Source organism: Octopus bimaculoides, chromosome 4 (genome assembly GCF_046866305.1).
Source record: "Octopus bimaculoides isolate indiv1 chromosome 4, ASM4686630v1, whole genome shotgun sequence".
NCBI classification, from domain to species: Eukaryota; Metazoa; Mollusca; class Cephalopoda; order Octopoda; family Octopodidae; genus Octopus; species Octopus bimaculoides.
Genome location: NC_142931.1, coordinates 38,362,845 through 38,384,667, shown reverse-complemented (window position 1 = coordinate 38,384,667; position 21,823 = coordinate 38,362,845). Strand labels below are relative to the sequence as shown.

The following is a 21,823-nucleotide window of genomic DNA, read 5'->3' as shown; positions in this document are numbered from 1 at the left end:
AAATCACTGGTAGGGGAAAATGTAGACAAATAAGATAAGACGGCTGGATTTAAAAAAAATAAAAAAAGCCCAATGAGTCTAGTGTTTTAGTGAAGGCTGCAGATAATCAAGTTCAAAAGGAAAAAAACCCTTGTTATAGTAGACATTTATCTTTGGTTTAGTGCAAAATGTGGATGCAGGTGGGAGGAGAGCTGCCCCTAGATATGTGGATAATCATCATCGTTTAACGTCTGCTTTCCATGCTAACATGGGTTGGATGACTTGACTGAGGACTGGCAAACTGGATGGCTGCACCAGGCTCCAATCTGACCTGACAGAGTTTCTACAGCTGGATGCCCTTCCTAACGCGAACCACTCCAAGAGTGTAGTGGGTGCTTTTATGTGGCACCAGCACAAGGGGCAGTCAGGCAGTACTGGCAACGGCCACGCTCAAATGGCGGTTTTTTATGTGCCACCTGCATAGGAGCCAGTCCAGCGGCACTGGCAATGACCTCGCTCGAATGTTTTTTTTCATGCGCCACCGGCACAAGTGGCAGTAAGGCGACGCTGATAACGATAATAATTTAAACATTTCTAATGAATTAAAAAAATTTTTTTAATCACCTGAAAAAGGGGGAATATCATTCTTGATACCATATTTAATATTATGTTACTATCAAACCTTCCCAAAACAAGCTATTCATAATTAAATGAGAATTTCAACAAGAATTTCACTACTATATGTGTAGAAACATAGCTTCAATAGATAAACTGCTTAACAGTTTAAGATAATTGTAAGAAAACCACTAGAAACAAATTGGAGTAGGAACATGCCTGGCACTGAAAGAATGAGCCTGAGGCCGCAAGAACATGCCTGGGACAAGAAGACATGCACCGGAAAACAGTGTCCAGCACCGAAAAACGTTCCCGAAGCAATGAGATCAACCCCAGTATGCAACTGGTACTTAATTTATTGACCTGGAAAAGATGAAAGGCATATTCAACCTCAGAGGAATTTGAACTCAGAACGTAAAGACAGGCGAAATACTGCTAAGCATCTCGTCCGGCATGCTAATGTTTCTGCTAGCTCGCTGCCTTATACACATATTACATGCATGAAGATGTATATAACATATACATCTACACATTGGTTTTAAGAATAGGTAAAATGTATCCCTGCTATGAGAGGAAACTATGCAGCCCTACTGTACAGACAATTAAATGCTTTCTATAATAGCCCTGAGCAAACCAAAGCCAAATGAGTAGATTTGGAAGACAAATTAAAACTATTTGCATGCACGTGTGTGTATGTGATGCACATCAGTGTAAGAACATGCCTCTTGCTGTAGAAGAGATATATGGTTTCTTCACAATGGTGGGATTAATTAGGATGGATCTAGAGAGAGAGAGTTAATGTGTCAGGGTTAGCCCTTAATGTACAAGGTGAATAGAAGAGACAGAAGAATGGGAAGGGTGGTAGGATAAGAAGATGCAAGAATGTATGGAAGGAAAGTGATATATAGGCTGAGGTGGGATAGCAGTGGGGGATATACATTTATATATGCATGTACATACATATATCCACATATTTACACATGCAGGCACATACATAAATGTATACACAAAAATAACGTATAGTATTATTTTAATACCTGCATGTGGCAAAACATATGTACACACACAAATGCATGCATATACACATATATGAAAAACATAGCTGTCACTTGCAAGCAGGTCTGAGTAGCCAAGAAGTACTTGCAAATTGCCATGAACAGACACAAACCCTTTTAGCGTTCTCTTTACTGATGCAGAACATCAAAAATAAGATACATGGAGAGACAAGCAGCTGCACCAGCACTCAATTTCAATTGAGTAGACTAGAGAAATTTCACAAGAAGTAACTTGTTCAAGGACACAATGTACTGCAAGTCCATGAAATTATATATACAACAGACTTCTTTCAGTTTCCAACTACCAAATTCACTCACAAGGCTTTGGTCAGCTTGAGGGTATAGTAGAAGACACTTGCCCAAGGTGTCATACTGTGGTATTCAACCTGAAACCATGTGGTTGGGAAGCAAGCTTCCTATCATACATATGTCTATATATGTATACAAATATATGAATGTTGACATTTTGCAGAACAAGTGCAGTGAAACTGATATTGTCATTCCTTGCTGACATTACAGACTGGTCGCTCTGCATTGGCAATGAGTAGCAGAATATAAAACCAATCCCTTACAGGAAAAGCAAATGAAGATTGGCAACAGGTGAGGCACCCAACAATAAAATCGCACCCTCAAAGCCCTAATCTCATCTAGGCCATGTAAAAGCGGATGTTAAACAGATGTAAAAAGTACATCCACTGACCTAATAAACAGCTCTTAGCTGCTCACTGATTTTGTTATTCTAATTAGGTATGATTTCTCTTCTTTGCAGGTACATGCATATAATTGTATTTTTGGACTAGTTGTAACTTTAATTTTCATAAGGCAACATAAAAATCATTGACAGATTAATCAATGGCCAATTTTTATCTTGTGTGTAGTTTTAGAAAGGACAGAGTGGTGGAAGTTATTAATTATTGATGTACAACTATTAGAGAGTTAACAAATTTTATGGATTTGTCAACATATTACATAAAAACAATAAAGATTTTAGATATGACTGGAGAGTTCCCAGAAAGAAGCCAATGATTTCAAAAGCTAATAACACTGAAACATTTAACCAGAATGAAAAAATAAGTTTTTGTTATCAATATATGGGTTTAACAAAACCAAATTCTGCCAATTTTCTAATCGTAGGCAAATATATGAATGGTGCAACAAAACACAGATGAGTTAGTATGGAGGGCTGTTTGGCGATAAAATGGTAGTTTAAATGGCTACATTTGAAATGGGTCTATTGCCCATCTACATCAATTTAGGATTCACAATCCTACAGAACATGGGCAATTCATGATAAAGAAGGCTATGATCCTGATGGAAAAGTACAGAGTTGACAAAAGCTTTGTACTGTGGTTAAACACAGATCAATCAGTCATTGAAAATTTAATCAAACTCCTGCCTTATCTGATATTAGCTAAAGGAGAGCTAACAAAATTTCATTCATTTTGGATAATGTTAGAGTTATTACAAGTTAAATGATGTTTTATTACTCTGAATATAAAGTTAGTGTAGGCAACAGGAGCTATAGCTATTATTAACATTGCTTCAATATTCAAATTTCATTATTTGCATGGGTCAGACAAAATTTGCTAAGGCAGATTTACTATGGTCAAATGCTCTTGTTCTCACCAATCCACACCTTTTTTCCAAGCATGACAATTTACCTAGTTCTTTGAACACAAACAATACAAAATCACGCCTGTCTTCACAGAAAACTGCAAACAATTGACACTGCTTGTATGATGATGATATTTTGTTTACATTAGCATGCAATGTCAAGGCAGACCAAGATATACACAAGATAAAAATGTAACATTGCTCATGGGGTTCAAACACTACATCTGCTTTAAACCAGCCGTATTAACCAATGTACCAAAGCAACACCAGATCTGTAACTACCCAAATTAAGACACTTAACCTAAATAACTAAAACTATATACTAGTGTCCTGTCAACAGAAATCTCAATCCATGCAGTATTGAAGTTTGGTATTACATAAGTATCTAATATAGAAGATATGTATGTGTGCACACGTGTGTGTATCTTCACATTCATACACACACAGGCTCCAAGGACACTTGCAGAAAGTGAGTGCAATGGGACATGTAGTTGCAAAATGAACTTGACATTTTTTCCCCTGTAAGATATTAATAGCCATGCAGAGATATCACTGGAGGAACTTGCTTTGCACAGCTCTCTTTCTCTCATTGCAACCTCATCGTCTTGCATGAAACTGATCCCCAACCTTCCAGGGCTTGTAGCACTGTCAATGGAGCAAGCAAAAAAAGAAAAAAACAGTGTAAAGGGTATCCAGCTGTAAAATCCATGCCAAAGCAAACATTGGAGCTTGATGCAGGCCTTGGGCACATGGGATCCAGTCAAAGCCCAATCCATGTCAGCATGGAACAGGAACACACCCACCCACTATACATATATTCATATTACTTAGACCATAAATATACTCTACAATTTCTTGTACAGCTAAATATATTTCGGTCTGCTGGAGACAATGTTGAGCAACAGCTGCGTATTGAGGTGAAAACATTTCCACAGCTATCAAAAAGTCAAAATATATCTTTTCTTTAATGGGATGTTAATTTTGGAAAATTCTCGATTCTTGAGACTGTCACCAAGCCTTTCTGGAAGTAGTGATAATTTCAATAAGTCAAGTAGTTATCTTGTTAGATTTGTCTTTGTTCAAACACTGCCACAATCCACAGTTATTTCCCTTAGCTCATTATTGTTACACACATACACACACACGAATATACATAGTACAAGAGACCATCAAGTACAAGTTTATAAGAGTGCAGTTCATGATCGACAGAACTAAAACAAAATCCAGCTGAGGCATTTAGTTAACTGACAGAAGCATCTTAATAAACTCACCATGCTGGTGCTTTCCCTATGAGAACTTTGAGCAGCCCTAAAAAAACAAAAGTGATGGGCAGCCCTGCATAAGCACCAATCTGCTGACCATATCATATTATTCACCTTATCACTGGAAGGTGTGAGCAAAGACAGCCATACTGTGCACCCTCACTTCTGAAATAACCTCAGAGCTATGGAAATGTTATTCAAACTTAGTAATGGGAGTTTTCCTCAGGATTTCAACAGGATCTGTTCCTTCTCATAAAGCCTTCATGACCTAAAAGTAGTTGTCAGAACTTCTTATGTGATGATGTGATCCCCAACATATCTCATTTCAAAATATGAGACAACTATATCTAAGGGGATCATTGGCACGCATTAGAACCTGCCAGAGCTACATCACTGTAGGAAATGTAGCCAGTATGGATAGGGCTGTCTGATCTTAGCTTGTACTTGTGACAATGGTTGCACTGAAACTGAAGTGTTTTGTTGAATGGCTTGTTCTTTGATATAGATATACAGATGAACTTCTTATTTTACCGATTAGTTTCTCTTTGTCCTCAGTTGTTGTATGGCACACTAGACATATTACACCATAATTCCTTGCATGCAAATTTGACCTAATAAGCATGTACCATACTTTGGCTATTTCTTTTACATGCCTGTGTAGTTGTGAGTAGACAGATGCTCTCTTGGTCTGCTCACCCATGACCTGGGAGAATATGATAGCTATTTCATTTGCAGTGGACCTGGTAGACATAATGGCTATTTCATTTAGTGGAATGGACTGGAGTAAAATGAAATCAAGTGTTTTGCTCAAGAGCACATGTCACCTGGCCCAGGAATTGAACACACAATCTTTTGATGATGTGTTGAACACCCTGGTCGCTCAACCTTGCACTTTTCCTCTCTCTCACACACCCACACACACAATTTTTCACCTAACCTTACTTACAAGGAATTGATTAACATAAGGATATAGAAGAAAACTAGCAAAATTATATTAACTTAATTAGCCACCAATAATATTTTAGATTCTAACGATTTAATAGTCAACTAGTGAACACACACAGACATTATTTACCTGGACATAGCAATATCTTGTGCCTGTTGAGGAGTGAGATGGAATATAAAGAATGTTTCTTGAAAACGACCAGTAGGTTTAGGGACTGCAAAAGTCAAATGGAAAACAAAATACATCAAATAAAATGTTAATACAGAAATGAAAAGATGACAATTTAAAATTTCAACTTTAAACCTCCAAGTGCAAATATCCATTATGTTCAAACACATTACAATATCACCTATTTGCAAAAGACATTCTGTTTCTCTCAATCTGTCAGGCTTAAAATAAGAACCATTCTCATTTCATAATAGGATGGTTAAGGGGAGCAGGGATAGTAATCAATAAGTAATTCTAAAAATCTTAACTGCCCTCCAAGAGTCTTCTTTGATAATCATTTTTCACATTTGATGCTCAGAATTTCTTATGTCTATTTTACTCTACATGGAGCTTTTTAAACTTACAATATTGAAATATTTTGCACAAATCTAGGTAAGTACATAAAATTTCTTGCAGTTATTACTTTTTTTCTTTGTTCAATTGGTTTCTCTTCAATCATCTACAGTTGCCCTGCTCCTACAGATATACATTTCCCTTGATTCAAAACTTACAACCTTTTTCATAAATTTCAACCACCTTGTCACCATCCTGTAGTTAATTTCAATACATATACTAATTTCATTTAATGGTAGGCCTACTGTGCTGAAGTGTTATCAGTTTTTGTGGATTAGACTTTCATGATATACATGCAGTATTCATTTTAGTAAATTTCCGGAGAAAAAAAAAACTCATCATCATTTCATGTCCGCTTTCCATGCTAGCATGAGTTGGACGATTTGACTGAGGACTGGTGAACCAGATGGCTACACCAGGCTCCAATCTGATCTGGCAGAATTTCTACAGCTGGATGCCCTTCCTAACACCAACCACTCCAAGAGTGTAGTGGGTGCTTTTACACGCCACCGGCAAGAAGGCCAATCAGGCGGTACTGGCAATGGCCACGCTCAAAATGGTGTATTTTACGTGCCACCTGCACAGGAGCCAACCCAGCAGCACTGGCAACGATCTCGCTCGAATGTCTTTACACGTGCCACCGGCATGAGTGCCAAGAAAGCGACGCTGGGCACAGGTGCTGTCACGATTTCGCTTTCCCCAACAGGTCTTCACAAGCTGAGTTTAAAAACTAATTTGTGAAATTTAGACATTATCAGATTTCCTATATATTTAGCTGTAAAAATTTTCTTGCACAACAGTCCATATCTTTTCAGCGATTCATTAGAATATGAAGATATTCAGGTATAAACTAAATCAATGTAAAATAAAGACAAATCATTACATATCAAATTAGACTTCATCATAATGTTTAACAAATAATGATTTACTTTAAAGTCAAATATATCTCACATGAAACAAAGCACAAAGCTTATTAAAAAACTCATGAGCCATCTGTTACAAGATACTCAAAATAGTTGCTATTAATGATGAATTCTAATCAGTAACTTCGTATACACTTCACAACTTTACCTTTTAACGAAATCTATCACGTTTCTTATGCACAGTTCTCTTTTAATAACATCTGGTACAGACATGCGATGTTATCAATTGTTTATAGTTAAAATTTATCCCACAAAAACTTAAGTTAATAGAATTCGTATGCAAAGATTACATTAGTATACCTGAATTCAGAGTTTTCAAATTAAAAAAAGAATTATCCAGAATTAAGGCATAGCTTATATATTTATACTGAAATATTTTCTACTTATCGAATGACCAAAGTAAAAATCAAAACATTTGAATTTTTTGAAAAATCTGAAGGGATATAACTCTTCGTTAATATTGCTTAGCTAGCAACAAAATACACTATTTCAAACGGAATTTATTTTCTTAGCATACATACCCAAACTAGTTGGTTTCAGAAGCTCTCCTAAAATGTCATAAAACGGTAGCCGTTTCAACCTCACATCTGGATGAACTGGTAATGAACTCACAGGACTTGAGTGATTGTGCTTACTGCTAAAATCAATTGGACCTGAATAAATAAATGAGAAACAATTAATTGGGAAACAATTTACTTTTTCAAAAAGAAATGAAATTGAAGTAAATTCATTGAATATACTTTTTCTAGGAAAGCAAACAGCAAAAAGGAGTCTTGTCTTTCAGGATAACTAAGATTAAATTCCATAAAGAGTAAATCTAGGATACCTGTTATATCTATATCTCTCCAGATATCTACAAACTTTTGTACAAACTCTTCTATTTACTCTTTCATGACTATATTTCCAACGAGGAGGTAGCTGAAGTGTTTCAATTACTTTTCAATTTTATCGAGACTTTGCAGAGCGTATTGTGCAGTACATTATGTCAGCCATGTAATAATATTTACACTTTGAATACGATCCCTTTAGACAGGCATGCTCTCAGTGTATTTAAAAAAAAGGCTAACATACATAAATAAATGCACAAGAGCCGGAAGTGATAGTTAATGAACGTATGTATACAAGGCATTAGGTTTATAGCATTCCCACTATTTTTCTTACAAATGCAACATCTAAATCAGCGCCACATGAATTATTTACTAAATAAAGAGAAAACGCCCTCAATGCTAATTTTGTCAGATCCAAGTACTTTTTATATAACAGCCTTGGTGATTCTTCTAACAAGAGCATCAAACTTTGAGGGACTAAAATACAAATGTCTTGATTTCTAATATAGGCACAAAGCCAGGGAGTGGTCATGCAGTGGATTACATCGATCTTTACCTGACTCATTTTATTGGCCCCACTCAGAATATAAACGGCCGTAACTAGATATAAAAAAAACATTTTGGCCAGCGCTCTACGGCATTACTAGAAAAGGTTTATGTTGTTAATATTACAAGGGATCTGAACTTAGTAATTATCAATTCGGAAATCCCTTTCAATATCCATCCATTTCATATGCAAGCTGATGCATTTAATTAATGGTTAGTCCAACATACAGGGAACGACATAACAGTCACATTTTCTCCTTCCAAAAGCTGAGCGGAAGTAATAACTATATAAACCGAAACTAGTTTTCGAGAGCTTATACGTATTATGAACACAGTTCACTGAAAAACTAACCATAATCTAGTTTTCGTTCCCAGCTGGAGAGAAAGTATAAATATCACAACATGTCTCCGATATTGTTGGCTTTTTTCAAGAAGCCAATGCAATTTGCCACAAATAAAGATTCAAAATTACTTTCGCCATAACTGCTTTTTCTTCTTCTCCCACTAACATTTGAGTAACTAGAAAAATCCAAATATTAAAAAGGGTGGGAAAATAATCGACCTACAAATGTGACTATTTTATGCACTCTATCGCGATAACCCACTGCTACCAATATGTCAATTCCCTACAAAACAATGGTGGCTACATCTCGCACTATTTGCCTAAGTCGTTTGTTATTCTGCATATTGCATATGGAAGTTTCTGTGTGAATTTTTTTTTCCTGGTTTTTCCCAAACTATTAGCTTTTATAATTTGAATGACTTCTTATCTAAAGATGAAAATGTAATTGTAGCAGTAGTAGTGATAATAATAATCATAATAAGTCTCGTTCTACTCGTACACTTTTTCAATCTCGCAGTATAAGCCTGGATAGTCCAAAGAAGAAAACTGAAAATCGGTTACAATACAGAAATTTGATAATACATTGTCAAACAAAATAGCATTTTTTTTTTCATCGGAGGGAGCGATAAGAAAAGGGGAAAAAAGGCTATTCTATGCTTAAAATATTTGAAAAATAATACAATCTATACAAAACTGAAGTTTTGAAATTGTTATTCAAGGCAAAACAAATCACTTGTTATGATCAAGAACTACTAGAATTTTTTTAAAAATAATTTTATGAGAGAGAGAGGGAGAGAGAGAGAAAGAGAGATGTTAGTTGAAATAATTAGTAACCACATCTTAGAGGTGAACGAGTGTGGGGCTGAGTGATGGATGACACTTTCTCTTTAATAGGCCATGTTTGACAATTGTAATACAAAACCAAGACATCGATTTGAAACTTTATCATAAAAAAACAAATGTTAGTTTGGTTATTTCGGAAATAATATTGTCGTTTTCCTCTTTAATAGAATCATAAGCAAAGGCGATAAATTTATTTGCGTGAGAAAAAAAAAGACAAGATAGAAAGGGAACTACAATATTGACGGCAAATACAACACTTGGGTAATCGACCAGAAGTTTAAAGGAGTACCTACCTAGAGAGTTTAAATAATCAAACATATGAAAAGACATTTTGATAGTCTGCATAAAAAAAAAAAGGCTGCTGTTGTTTTCAAGAATAGCCATTAAATTAAGATCGCCAGATCGAAATTACTATTTTCTAACACGAACACAAAAGTTTTACTGACTTTCACATTAATTTTAAATCTCTTTTAGCATAAAGCTACACATTCAGTCTGCGAAAGTAATATACGTCATTGCTTTATAAAGTCGTGGACGAGAAAGTTAATACTGGCAAATGAAATATATTAATTTTCGATGAATCTTGATCTTGTTTTTATAGCAGTTATGACATTATATATTATCTAAAAATGCTGACTCTATACGAGAAACGATTCGTGTATCAGGACTGGATTAAATAATTTGCATAACTTTCCAGTCAACTGGATTCTTATTCTGTTAAACTAGACAAAATTAATTACATTTAAAACTATATTAGAAAGAAATATCTTTCGAGCAAAAAAAAATAAGAAAACAAACTACCATTCCAACTCCCCTAATAACGAAGTATTTTTCCAACAAGCAACGAGACACCATGGTATATATAATTTGCTCACAAGTTATAAACAGAAAAGTAAAACAGTCGCTTGCATAATAGAAAATAGCAGTGTTAAGAAATATTTCATATGATCAGGAAAGAATCTCTTAGTAGTCGCCTGGTTCGCTTTTCTTTTAACGTCAGCCAACACTACCATTATTTTATTTCCCAACAAGGAATAAATAAAGAACAAAAAAGAAATAAAGCAATATTTGTGTTGATTCTAACCAAGGGATTTTTAGATAAGAGGCCGTTTCTGGACGACGAGATAATCATTAACAGCGTTGTTGTTAATCAAAAGCCAGCAGCCTACATAAAGGCCCCATTATATATTTGTAAGATATATTCTCCAGTGAGAGACTGATAGTCACAACTGAACAGAAATGTTCATCGCAAAGCACCGGAGAAAAAGAGATATGTGCTGTGTTTATTATATTTTAAGCAGATAAGTTCTACTACTCAACAATGCAGCTTCATTAGTTATCAAATGTACAAATTCTGAGAGGTGCAAATGCCTCATGACTTACCACTTTTAGTATAAATTATATCATGATGGTCCCAATGCGTATATCCCGGTGATAAAGCCGTTTTATCCACTACATGAAACGGAAGAACGTTTGATACTGTTGATTTTTTAGGCGCCATTACTCTAACATGATGGTAACACCCAATGAAATACCTTACAACTCACAACTCCTGTATGCCGAGCTGGAGGACAAGAGAATATTATTTTGGATAGGAAATAAGGCCCAAAATTAACGTGACTAAAAAAAGTTTTCCTCTATCAAAATACGCAGGTAAATAAAATACAATCAGCAGTAAATTATAATTAGTCTAAAACTTGCATGCATCGACTCCGTCAATTCGTAATATACATTCCTCAATGGGCGAAGTTGGCCGAGAAAGTGGCATCCATTAGTTTCTGAGGGAAAGCAGCGGGGAAAAGAAGTCAAAGTTATCAGAAAGGTCAGAACCTAGCGTTTCTGGTAGCAAGTCCAGTGCCAGCATAACCTGTCCGTGAGTGGGGTAATTCATTGGTCTGTGGTCGTGATGGAGCCAAGTAGTAGAAAATAATTGTTTACTTGACCGTATACAGTTGTATTCGTAAGATAAAACTTACTACCACCACCACAACTGCTGCAACCGCTACTCCTGCTGTTAATAGTGCTACTCCTTTCCTTGTTAAATACTACTACTACCGCTACTCCGGTTGCTTTTACTACTACTACCACCACTCCTACTGCTGTCGTTAATACTGCTACATCTGATCCTACTTTCGTTAATACTTGTGCTACTAAACTGTGTCCACGCTCAATTTTGTAGCTTTGTTCAATAGATTTATTATAATCAACACGAATTTAGTCTTTTCCCCTCAAATAAAATTTAAATATAGTCAAAAGACCCATATATATATATATATATATATATATATATATATATATATATATATATATATATATATATGGCAAATACTCGAGTCAGCGATTCAGTAAAGTTAGAAATGTTGGACCTTGACAGAGGCCTAATTCGATTGCTATTCGTGAAACCAAAAGTACCTATACAAAGAGTATAAATAAATATATTTTTTCTAATCTAAAATTTGTTTTCGTAAAATGAGAAATACTTATAGTAAAAATAGTTCATATAAATAAAGTACATATCTGACTCGTGACAAACAATGGTTACGAAAAGTATGTCACATTCAAGGGTTGTAAAAAGGGGAAGTAATCGTTACAATCATATGGAACAGAGACGAGAAAATAAAATTTCATTATTAGAACTCGAGACAAAATGTCATCGAAGAGGAATAAAACTAATCTTTGTTCGTATCGGTTTACAGAAAAATGTTTCCGCATTAATAAAAGAACCGCTTAGTGATCGTTCTGAAGTAACAGCCAAATTTCACTCAAAGTACATGAAACGCATTTAAAAGGAAGATACATTAGATAGCAGCCCGGACAACCCCACTTAAAAAAAAAGGGCACGGCTGGAATGCTTTTGATGATATAACTACTTGATGTCGATTGGCATATAGTCAAACATACACACACACACACACACACACACACACACATAACATGTGAGTGTGATTGTGCGGAACTTAAATGGAAACATAAACCAAGGTCCAGGCATGAAAACTTACATACACCTTTCTGCATTTCATATATTAACTATGTGATGTGTATGCGTGCTTAAGTATATAATCCTAAAAAATATAATAAAATAACTCTAAAATTTGAATCCATTCCTATGCAAAGAAAGCTTGTTTTTATGCAAGAGTATGACAGTTTCTATGACTATTTAAAATCAGTTTTAATTCATGCACTATGAGGAAAGGTTTATACTCCCTCCCATGAAAAATATGTCAAGTTATGCAATGACCAAAATGCTGTTGGGCTCTGAATTGAAGCATTTGCTATTAACGTTTTCAAATGTGAATAGTGATAGAAAGTTGCAACTTACATCCTGGTTGGAACTGATACTTTTAAAGATTATTTCAACAATTTGTTTTTAATGAATAAATACAAGGTGAAATACAATTATATGAATCAAATAGTCATTTAAATATTTTAATATGTAATCTTTCAGTTCTCTCTACTGTTTCATATCCATTTTTTCATTGGATACATTATAAATTGAATTGGTGCAAATTAGAAAGTAAACCTAAGACTATGAGGTCAATATCTTGCACCCTTAACCTCAGTCATTAAGCCTAAGTGATACAATACTGTATTGTTTTAAATATAGGTTATACACATATACAGATCACTACTTATGTAGCAGCAGAATGAATGTATTTTTTTTTTTGCTTGCAGTCATGAATGCAAGTCCTCCTAGAGGTAGGCAACACTCTGAAATTTGAAGCATCACTAGAAATTCAGTTTGTCCTAAGACTCTTTTAATGGTATAAAATAATCAAGAAAGGGAAAAAAGAACTATTATTTTTGTATTTAGTTCATATGTCTTGATGATACTGAAAGGAAGCAAATATTTCAAGATCTGGATCTTTTATGAACCCCAAAATTTTTTGACTCAAAACTGATTGAGTATAATAGTATAATGATTGAGTATAATAGTATAATGCATTTAGCCACATTTTAGATGCCAATATCCTATGTGTACTCTCTGTGACTTTTATTGGCTCAAATTTGGTTAGGTTATATGTTACACTCCATTTAAGGCCAAATCTCTTTTATATCCACATCCATGACAGCTCAGTAAATTCCATACGTGTTCTTACATTTTAACTGCTCAGTCTTCTGAATTCAGTAGATGCATCATGGACATAAACCAAAATACTTTTTTTTTTGCACTTTTCAAATTATTAAACTGAAGAATTCATAAGGCCCATTTTATCAGGACAACACTGCTTTTGAACTTTTCTTCTTGGCAGTATATTCTTGTTATCTAATAATTCTAGTACTTCAAAAGCAACATTTCCCAGTGAGGTCAAACAATAATCTTTCATATTCTTTCGCAAACAAAGTGAAAAATAAACCTTTATCCAACACACAACTAATAATTTTTTCGTTTTCTTCATTCTGGTCTGACTAATTCTAGTAAACTGTCCTAGTCCATGGAAATTGCAACTGGTAAAAACATTAATGTGCCTGTCTGCAGGCTGAAAGAGCAAGGCTGCATTCAGTAACCCAAACCACTAAGCTGTAAACAAACATAGGGAAGTTGAAACATTTCTTTTCTCTCAGATGAATGATGATTCCCAAAATGTCAGATTCTTCTTGCCGCATCATACAAACTTATTCATTTAAACTCATAAACCATTCAGAAGTATTGGAGTTGTCAAATGTTTCATTATTTGCAGGACTGAATTTAAATTCATAGGCAAAAATCTACAATAAAGCCATCATTACTTAATAACACTGAGATGAATAGGATGAACTTCAATAAAATGGCACATCTTCCAATAAAAGTGTTGAATAAGAATTTTTTTTCTTTAATCCTTGACACTACAGCACATCACAATGCAAATTGACTGTTTCCTACTTTAAAAGCATGTGGACTTGGCTCAAGAATATTTGATGTTTTAATGTGGTGTTTCTTCATTTAATCCATGTTGTATTTAAATCTGTCAAATAACCAACACAATAGCCATTGATTAAAATCTTCAACTTCTGATAATCTAGTTCTTGCTATCTTATAACCCACATCCTTGCAGTCACTATCACTAAAACTACACTAAAGAGACTAAGGTCCTTTTCATAGCTAAAATGTATTTGACTTGAGCATTTACTGAGAGATAAAACCTTTACAATTATGAAATATTGCTTCTGTGCCTGAAAATGTGCAGACATACCAAACTACTAATATTAAACAGTGTCTAAAGAGAAAGTAACAACTCCATAAAGAAACTGACCACCAGAAGCAGCTTTCAGTTTACTAGCCCTCTACTAAGTCACACTCTCACTATTTCTTGAAAATATTCATTATTATGGCACTTGTCAGTCCTCTAAAAATTTCTTTATTTCTGTGACAATCATCAGTCAATATTTTTTTTATTTTTTACTTATACTGTATGCTAATCATTTTGCCAATATCTATAAGCCTTGAACTGTATTCATTAAGCCTTTAACTTTAAAAGGCCCCAAAGAAACTGTCTTCCTTCTTTAGACTAGAAAAAGAAATGAAAAAATAAAAAAAAAAATTGACAGGATATACCTGACATATTCAAAAAGATGGCATCTGACTATCAATGTGATACACAAAAAAATTACACAAAACATCATGATAATGGTGACTGAAGTGGTACGTGGCTTACAAGCAGATACTTATGGTGGTACAAATTTTTCTGGAAATGAGTAATCATGATGTTGAAGGAAAATAAAATTAAATAAAGGAATAATACAAATATAACTATTTTAACTTTTTTTTCTTTTTCTTTTTTTTTTCAGATTTTTTGTCAAGAATCCTACAACTCTTATTTTCAGGCATTTGTGTGTGTGCCTTTCCAGGCTGGTGGAATACCAATCAAATAAATCTTTGCTCATTTTTATTTCAATCAAATAATCTAAATGGTAGCATAACATGAATACTGAAACAAAATATTCTGAATATTTTAAGAGGATAAATTTGGATATAATTTTACTTTTTTTAAATAGATGTAATATGTTTTAAATGACAGTGAACTAAATCTAAACAGTGCAGAAATAGTGGGAAAAATTATATAGTGTGAAATAATAAACAGTAGCTTTATAGCATAACTGAAATAAAAGCACTCTTTCACAGTAAATGAGCAAGTCTAAAGAACATTCTCCAGGCAAGCGATATCATGCACCCACTCCTCAAATTTCCTCACCACTACTAATTGAACTCAATAGTTATTAGCAACAAAAACTGAGGTCACCCCAGTGGTGATGTATGCAAAACATTATGTGTACTTGAAATACATTAAAAATATGTATCTTTTATTTAACTATTAATTTTTAAGACAGTAAATTTAACAGAAAGAGAATGATGGGATGATAAATGTTATAAATAATACTGTTAAGTTTTAATTATCTATGAGTGTACCTCAATTAAGTGATTTTGGCAATTCATTTAATAATTCATTTTCATAAGTTGAATACATTTTATTCTTGATTATGAGGCATTAATTATCAGTAGCAGGAAGCACCCATACCACACTGTTTACTATTTTAAATTCACAAATAATTTTTAACATTCAATAGCTAGCCTATGTACCAGATGAAGGATTGAATGGAAAAGCAATCAACAACTTGCTGTTTGGTCACAGGAATTGTATCTCTTGTAGAACTATTATGTCAGATCCTTACACAGATCCAAGATATTGATCTAAACTTTTCAATAAACAGCAAAACCTCCCATCTTATAAACAATTAACTCAGGCTACATTATTGGTTACCCCCCCCCCCCACTTTTGAGCCTAATTAACAAAATCTCAATAATCGAGATCATTATTTGATATCATTTAAGTTTTCAACCACTAGTACATTCCTAACCTCAAAGCAATCTGCAGCATATAATTTAAACTTTTATCACCAGAGAGAAGTTCATCCTCTGCCCATATTTTCCTTAGACATGGATTTGTAATTCAAAATTTTCTAGTACTGATTCTTTACTCAACTGAAAATATAATCTTCATCAACACACGTGTTCATTTCATCATGTTTTTGTCCACTTTTTCCATCTATGTTTTATTGCTTATCTATCTATTTAGTTTTGAAAAAGCTGAAAAAAGAACTTAAATAAAACCAATAATTGGGATAGAATTTTTTTTCCATTTCATTACTTGTTCATTTTTTACTTTCTTATTTTCTTCATAACCTCCTGGCATATACCACATAAATAAAAATGCATCTAAATCATTCATTACTATAAATTTGGTTAAAATAGAACTGATTGTGAAAGAGTGACAACCTGCTATCTGATTATATTTAATAATGTGTTGTTTTTTTTTATAAAAGATCTACACAGGTGTTAAATAAAAGAGAAAGTGAAAATAAAAGAAAGTGGGTAAAAAAGTAAAAACATACTTTTTCCTTGCATCCCTATTGAAGACTTTAAGTTTAATGGGTGTACAGCCAGATTTCTGATCAATTCCGATTTAACTGAATTTACTGAAAATTGAAAAATAAGAACCATTATTGCTATGGTTCTCCAAACACATATAAATCAAAGTCAGATAAGGTTTTCCTTATACTGATTAAATTTATACTTCACCATAAACACCTCGTCTATAACCATTACATTAGGTAAACTAATAGAGAAGGGTGTGAAAAGAGAAAATGTAGTGTAAAAGGAGAAATTAGTAAATGTGAAGAAAGGAGAATAAGCTTTTATATAACAGGTCTGCACACACTATCACATTTATTCACCAGCATCAAGACAGCCAAACAAACATGTCAAACAAATATTGTTCATTCATCAACAAAACAAAACTAAAACATCCACTAACTAACGTGGATGCCTTTTCATAACGAAAACTATATCCTAAAGGAGAGACCTCCTTTTTTGAGAAGCGAAAACTATTTTATATCTTAATAGTTGCTGACATTCTACATGATAAAAATGCTCCAAACAATGGAGCATTGATCACATATCTGTGACAATGCAGCTGGTACACATACATTGTAGATGACAAAAAAAAAAAGGGCTATCTGCATGATAAACAAACTCCTACTTGTCAATACATGCCCACAAACAAACAACAATATTCCATATGTCTGATCTAAGCTAGCAAGCATACTCAAACCACAACTCATTCTCCTTAGTATATCACACACCATAAACCCAATTCAAAGCACTTTATTCAAACTTTTATCACTAAGGGGAGTTCATACTTGACCAATATTTTCCTTACAGACATGGACTTCTAGAAGTTCAACCTGAATATCAATTTCAGTAACCTTACAAGCTCAGAAGGGTCTGTAGAGGAAATGGGTAGTACCATTTTGCTTGAACAAAATCATATTAAAGACTATGCATACACACACATGAATGCACCTTCCTTTTAATGGTTTAGTCAGAGGAAGACTAATGATCCTTTTTCAGAGCCTTTGTAATTGGTGTGAGGTAAGGGAGAATGTTATCCTAAGACTAAAAACCTGGTCCAAAAGAGGGAAACCCAGGACGATATGGGACAAAGTGGTGAAGGCTGATCTCAGGACCTTCATGAGATTATAAAGGCCCAGGATTATTGTGATATACCATTGTCGATAAGACCTACCTAATCCTACCACCCATCATCTCTCTAATTAGTTCTTCCTTGATGCTACTTTATCTGAAACCATTTCACTTGTTCTTCATCCTTCATTCATTAATACTCTTCTCTCTACCCATACTCTATACTGATCACTCCACCACCATCTGACGCTCACTCTCTTCCCATACTCCTGCAACTTACCTAACATCACTCCCCTCCCCTCACCCATTTTCCATCTCACACTATTATAACTTCTACCCAGGTTCTTCTGTTACCATTCACTTCAACTCACCTCATTCCTTGAGGGTTCACCTGCACACCTCATCACCACTATTTTTATCTCCTTCCAGCTCCATACAATTACTCTCACACTCTCACCTAAAAGGTGAGTAGTCCTGTAGGTTTTCTACAATAAGAAACCCATTCTACTCTGGCTCCCAATCTCATACTTTAATGCCTCATCTCCATCCACTCAAGTTTTGTAGTCTTACAAGCTGCATGGCAACCTCATTAATGCTGGTGGCATGAAAAAAGGTACCCAGTACATGCTGTAAAGTGGTTGGTGTTGGAAAGGGCAACTGATGAAGTTCTTCGACATATTGGATCCTATCAGACAAAGACATGCAATAAATGAAGGCACATCAAGAAGTCTGGACATACTTTTGGGGTGGCCTGGAAGCAAATAACACTGTTAAGTTATTGTTTACAAGGCAGTGAGCACAAGAGAAAATGCAAACACACACACATGGTGGGCTTCTTTCAGTTTCTACCATATCCACTCATATGGCTTTAGTCAACTCAGAGCTATAGTAGAACATACTTGCCCAAGGTGCCACACAGTAGGACTGAACCTAAAATCAAGTGGTTGGGAAGCAAACTTCATCCACACAGCCAAGCCTGCAACTTTCTATAGATATCATCAATGCATCAGCATCATTGTTTTAGCATCTACTTTTATCCCTAGGGAAGTTGTGGAAGGGGGAAACCCAGGAAGACATGGGACAAAGCATTTGAAGGCTGATCTCAAAACGCTGAACCATATGAAGGAGATGACAGGGGAGCAAAATATGTGACACATTGCTATATTCACGAAGACCCACCCACCACAACATAACCAAAACCCTAAAACCAAAGTGCCATGCAAAAAGCAGCTGGCTGTAGAAACTAAGCAAAAACAGACTATGGAACCTGGTGTAGCCCCTGGCCTTGCCAATCCCTCTCAAGGCATCCAACCCATGCCAGCATAGAAAATGGACATTAAATGTTGATGATGATTTTCTATGTTTGCATGGGTTAGACAGAATTCCTTGCAGTAGATTTTCTATGACTGGATACCCTTCCTACCACTAACCCTCAGCTGTTTTCAAGCAAAGTAAAATTTTCCCCCTGGCCAGATGTTTTCTTAGGAGAAATGAAATGGAAGACACCACTTAAATGTCAGTATCATTTATTTACAGTTAGTGCATGATGCCAAATCAAGGAGACTAAAACACATGTGCACAAGTACATGCTCACACACACGTAACTGCTATCTTTCGGTTTCTCTCTACAAAATTCACTCACAAGGCCTTGGTCAGCTTAGGATCATAGTAGTCACTTGCCCAAAATGCCATTCAGTGGGACTGAACCCAAAACCATGTGATTTCAGTGGGTGTTTAGCCAGGATACAGCAATGCCTTTCATGGTTTTAGTTTGATTACACCAACTCAGTATTTGGTCAATTTATTTCATCAATCACCTAACAGGAAAGACAAAGTTACCCATGGTTTAAGGGTCCTAAAATAGAGGACGAAATATCACAAGGTATTTTTGTTTGATGTTCAATTCTGCCACTGCCACCACTGCTCCACTAACACACCTATGGCTGATGGATGCTGAACTTCTACACAGTACTCACCTACATTTAATTCACAAGGCTATAGTAGAAATATATGGTATGGTCAAAATGGATAACAGGGTTAGGAAATGTATTGCTTAATCAGTCAACCAAATCTCTCTCTCTCTCACACACACACACACACAGAGTGACATACTTTGACATACTTTGTTCAGTTCTATATTTAAGAGATGAGGAATTATGTACATTATTTGCATTTGATGGGTATTTGTCTTCATCTTGTTTGTTGTTAATATTGGAACGTTGTTGTCCACATTTACGCTTTATGTATAATTATTTAGCACAACACGGGTATTTTGAATAATGTGTTTTCATTCAAGACAGGTTATGTCCCTTGCTCCAGCAAGCTGACACCTGTTTTAGTACCCACCCATGGTGATTTCATATGTTTTTCACTGTCTGGTAAATTAGATGCTATTATAATATTGAATTTTGTAATTCCATATCAGCAGATTTTCTTTACATATTAGATATTAATTTCAAGCAAATTACTTTGTGCAGTCAAGGACAATGAATTACCAACACAACTTATCATCCTAAATCATTTCTGGTTTCAGTCATAACTATTGTTGTAGTCCTTTATCATTTTCTTTTTGAGATTCAACCATTTGAGATTAGCTTTCATCACTCCTTTCCATGTCTTCCTCTTCAGCAGGTTCTTTCTACTTACTTGGATCATTAGCACTTCTTAAGCCAGCTGTCATCCTCTATGCATATTACATATCCATAACAATGTAATCTCTCTTTCATTCTAGATCTGATTCCTTTTAAACTCAGTTGTTCTATCAGTTCATTTGTACTCCATTCATGCACACTAACATTTATACATGTAGCAGAGCAAGCTCATCTCATTTATTTCCAAGCTTGGCATATTCGCACAGTCACCATTCGTGTTTTACCATCATGCAACATTGTGCTTTGTACACAAGCATCATGCAATTTACCCTTCACTTGGAGAGAGAATCCATTTATTTTCAGCAGAGGTAACATTTCCTTCAACTTATTTCAACCAATCTTATTTTGGTTACAACCATCAAAATACCCAGCTACACAACTAAGTAGATTAGCTAGGTAACAGAAGCTATCAATTACTTTTAGGAACCTTTAGTGTATGCATGCTTATGACAATATCATCATCATCATCGTTTAACGTCCGCTTTCCATGCTAGCATGGGTTGGATGATTTGACTGAGGACTGGTGAAACCGGATGGCAACACCAGGCTCCAATCTAAATTTGGCAGAGTTTCTACAGCTGGATGCCCTTCCTAACGCCAACCACTCATATATATATATATATATATATATATATATATATATATATATATATATATATATATATATATATATATATATACATATATATATAGGAAGGGTAAATTGTTTCAAAGAGTTGCAGTGTTGGCTATAAAGGTTCAGGCAAAACATATAGTGCAGAATTTATGGGGTGAGATAGAAAAGCAGGTGGGATTGGTTGCTAGTAACACAAAGCTTGCAAGTTCAGCAAGATGGGTTAGTGGTGGTCATACAAAGCTTGTTAGTCCAAAGAAGCAAGAATAATTTTAGCAATGATAGAATAGCAAGAGAAAGGATACAATGTTACCATTGTACTACTGGTTGTAGTATGCTAATGAATGAAGTTTTGTCAATCAGTCAAAAACTTTTTGAGTATGATGTAGAATGATTGTGTGTAGCAGATACGTAAGCACTACTGCAGTGCGAGACAGTGTGTTATAAGATCAACAGCTGTTCAGAGTTTATAAATACATGGTTTTACATTATAATTAAATGGTCACAGATTATGAGTTCCCAAATGTTGTAGTCATGATTTATTCATAATCAGAAAAAGAGAGAGAACACAAGGTTGTATATTTTCT

The 21,823-nt window shown here is 34.8% G+C and overlaps 1 protein-coding gene across 4 annotated transcripts in view; it reads right to left on the bottom strand.

The window, feature by feature from the left end:
* LOC106878598 (E3 SUMO-protein ligase PIAS2) overlaps window positions 1-21,823 on the bottom strand; it is a 116,861-nt gene that overhangs the window by 22,176 nt on the left and 72,862 nt on the right. Inside the window, exons 5-7 of one of the 4 annotated variants that reach the window (XM_014927858.3) lie at window positions 16,883-16,966; window positions 7,477-7,608; window positions 5,601-5,685 (exon numbers count right to left, since the gene is read on the bottom strand). In XM_014927858.3, coding sequence (XP_014783344.1) covers window positions 5,601-5,685; window positions 7,477-7,608; window positions 16,883-16,966 — 301 coding nt within the window. Of the gene's footprint in view, window positions 1-5,600; window positions 5,686-7,476; window positions 7,609-10,897; window positions 11,537-16,882; window positions 16,967-21,823 lie in introns of those variants that run through there. The other 3 variants (XM_014927884.3, XM_014927893.3, XM_014927898.3) reach the window with 3 other exon arrangements.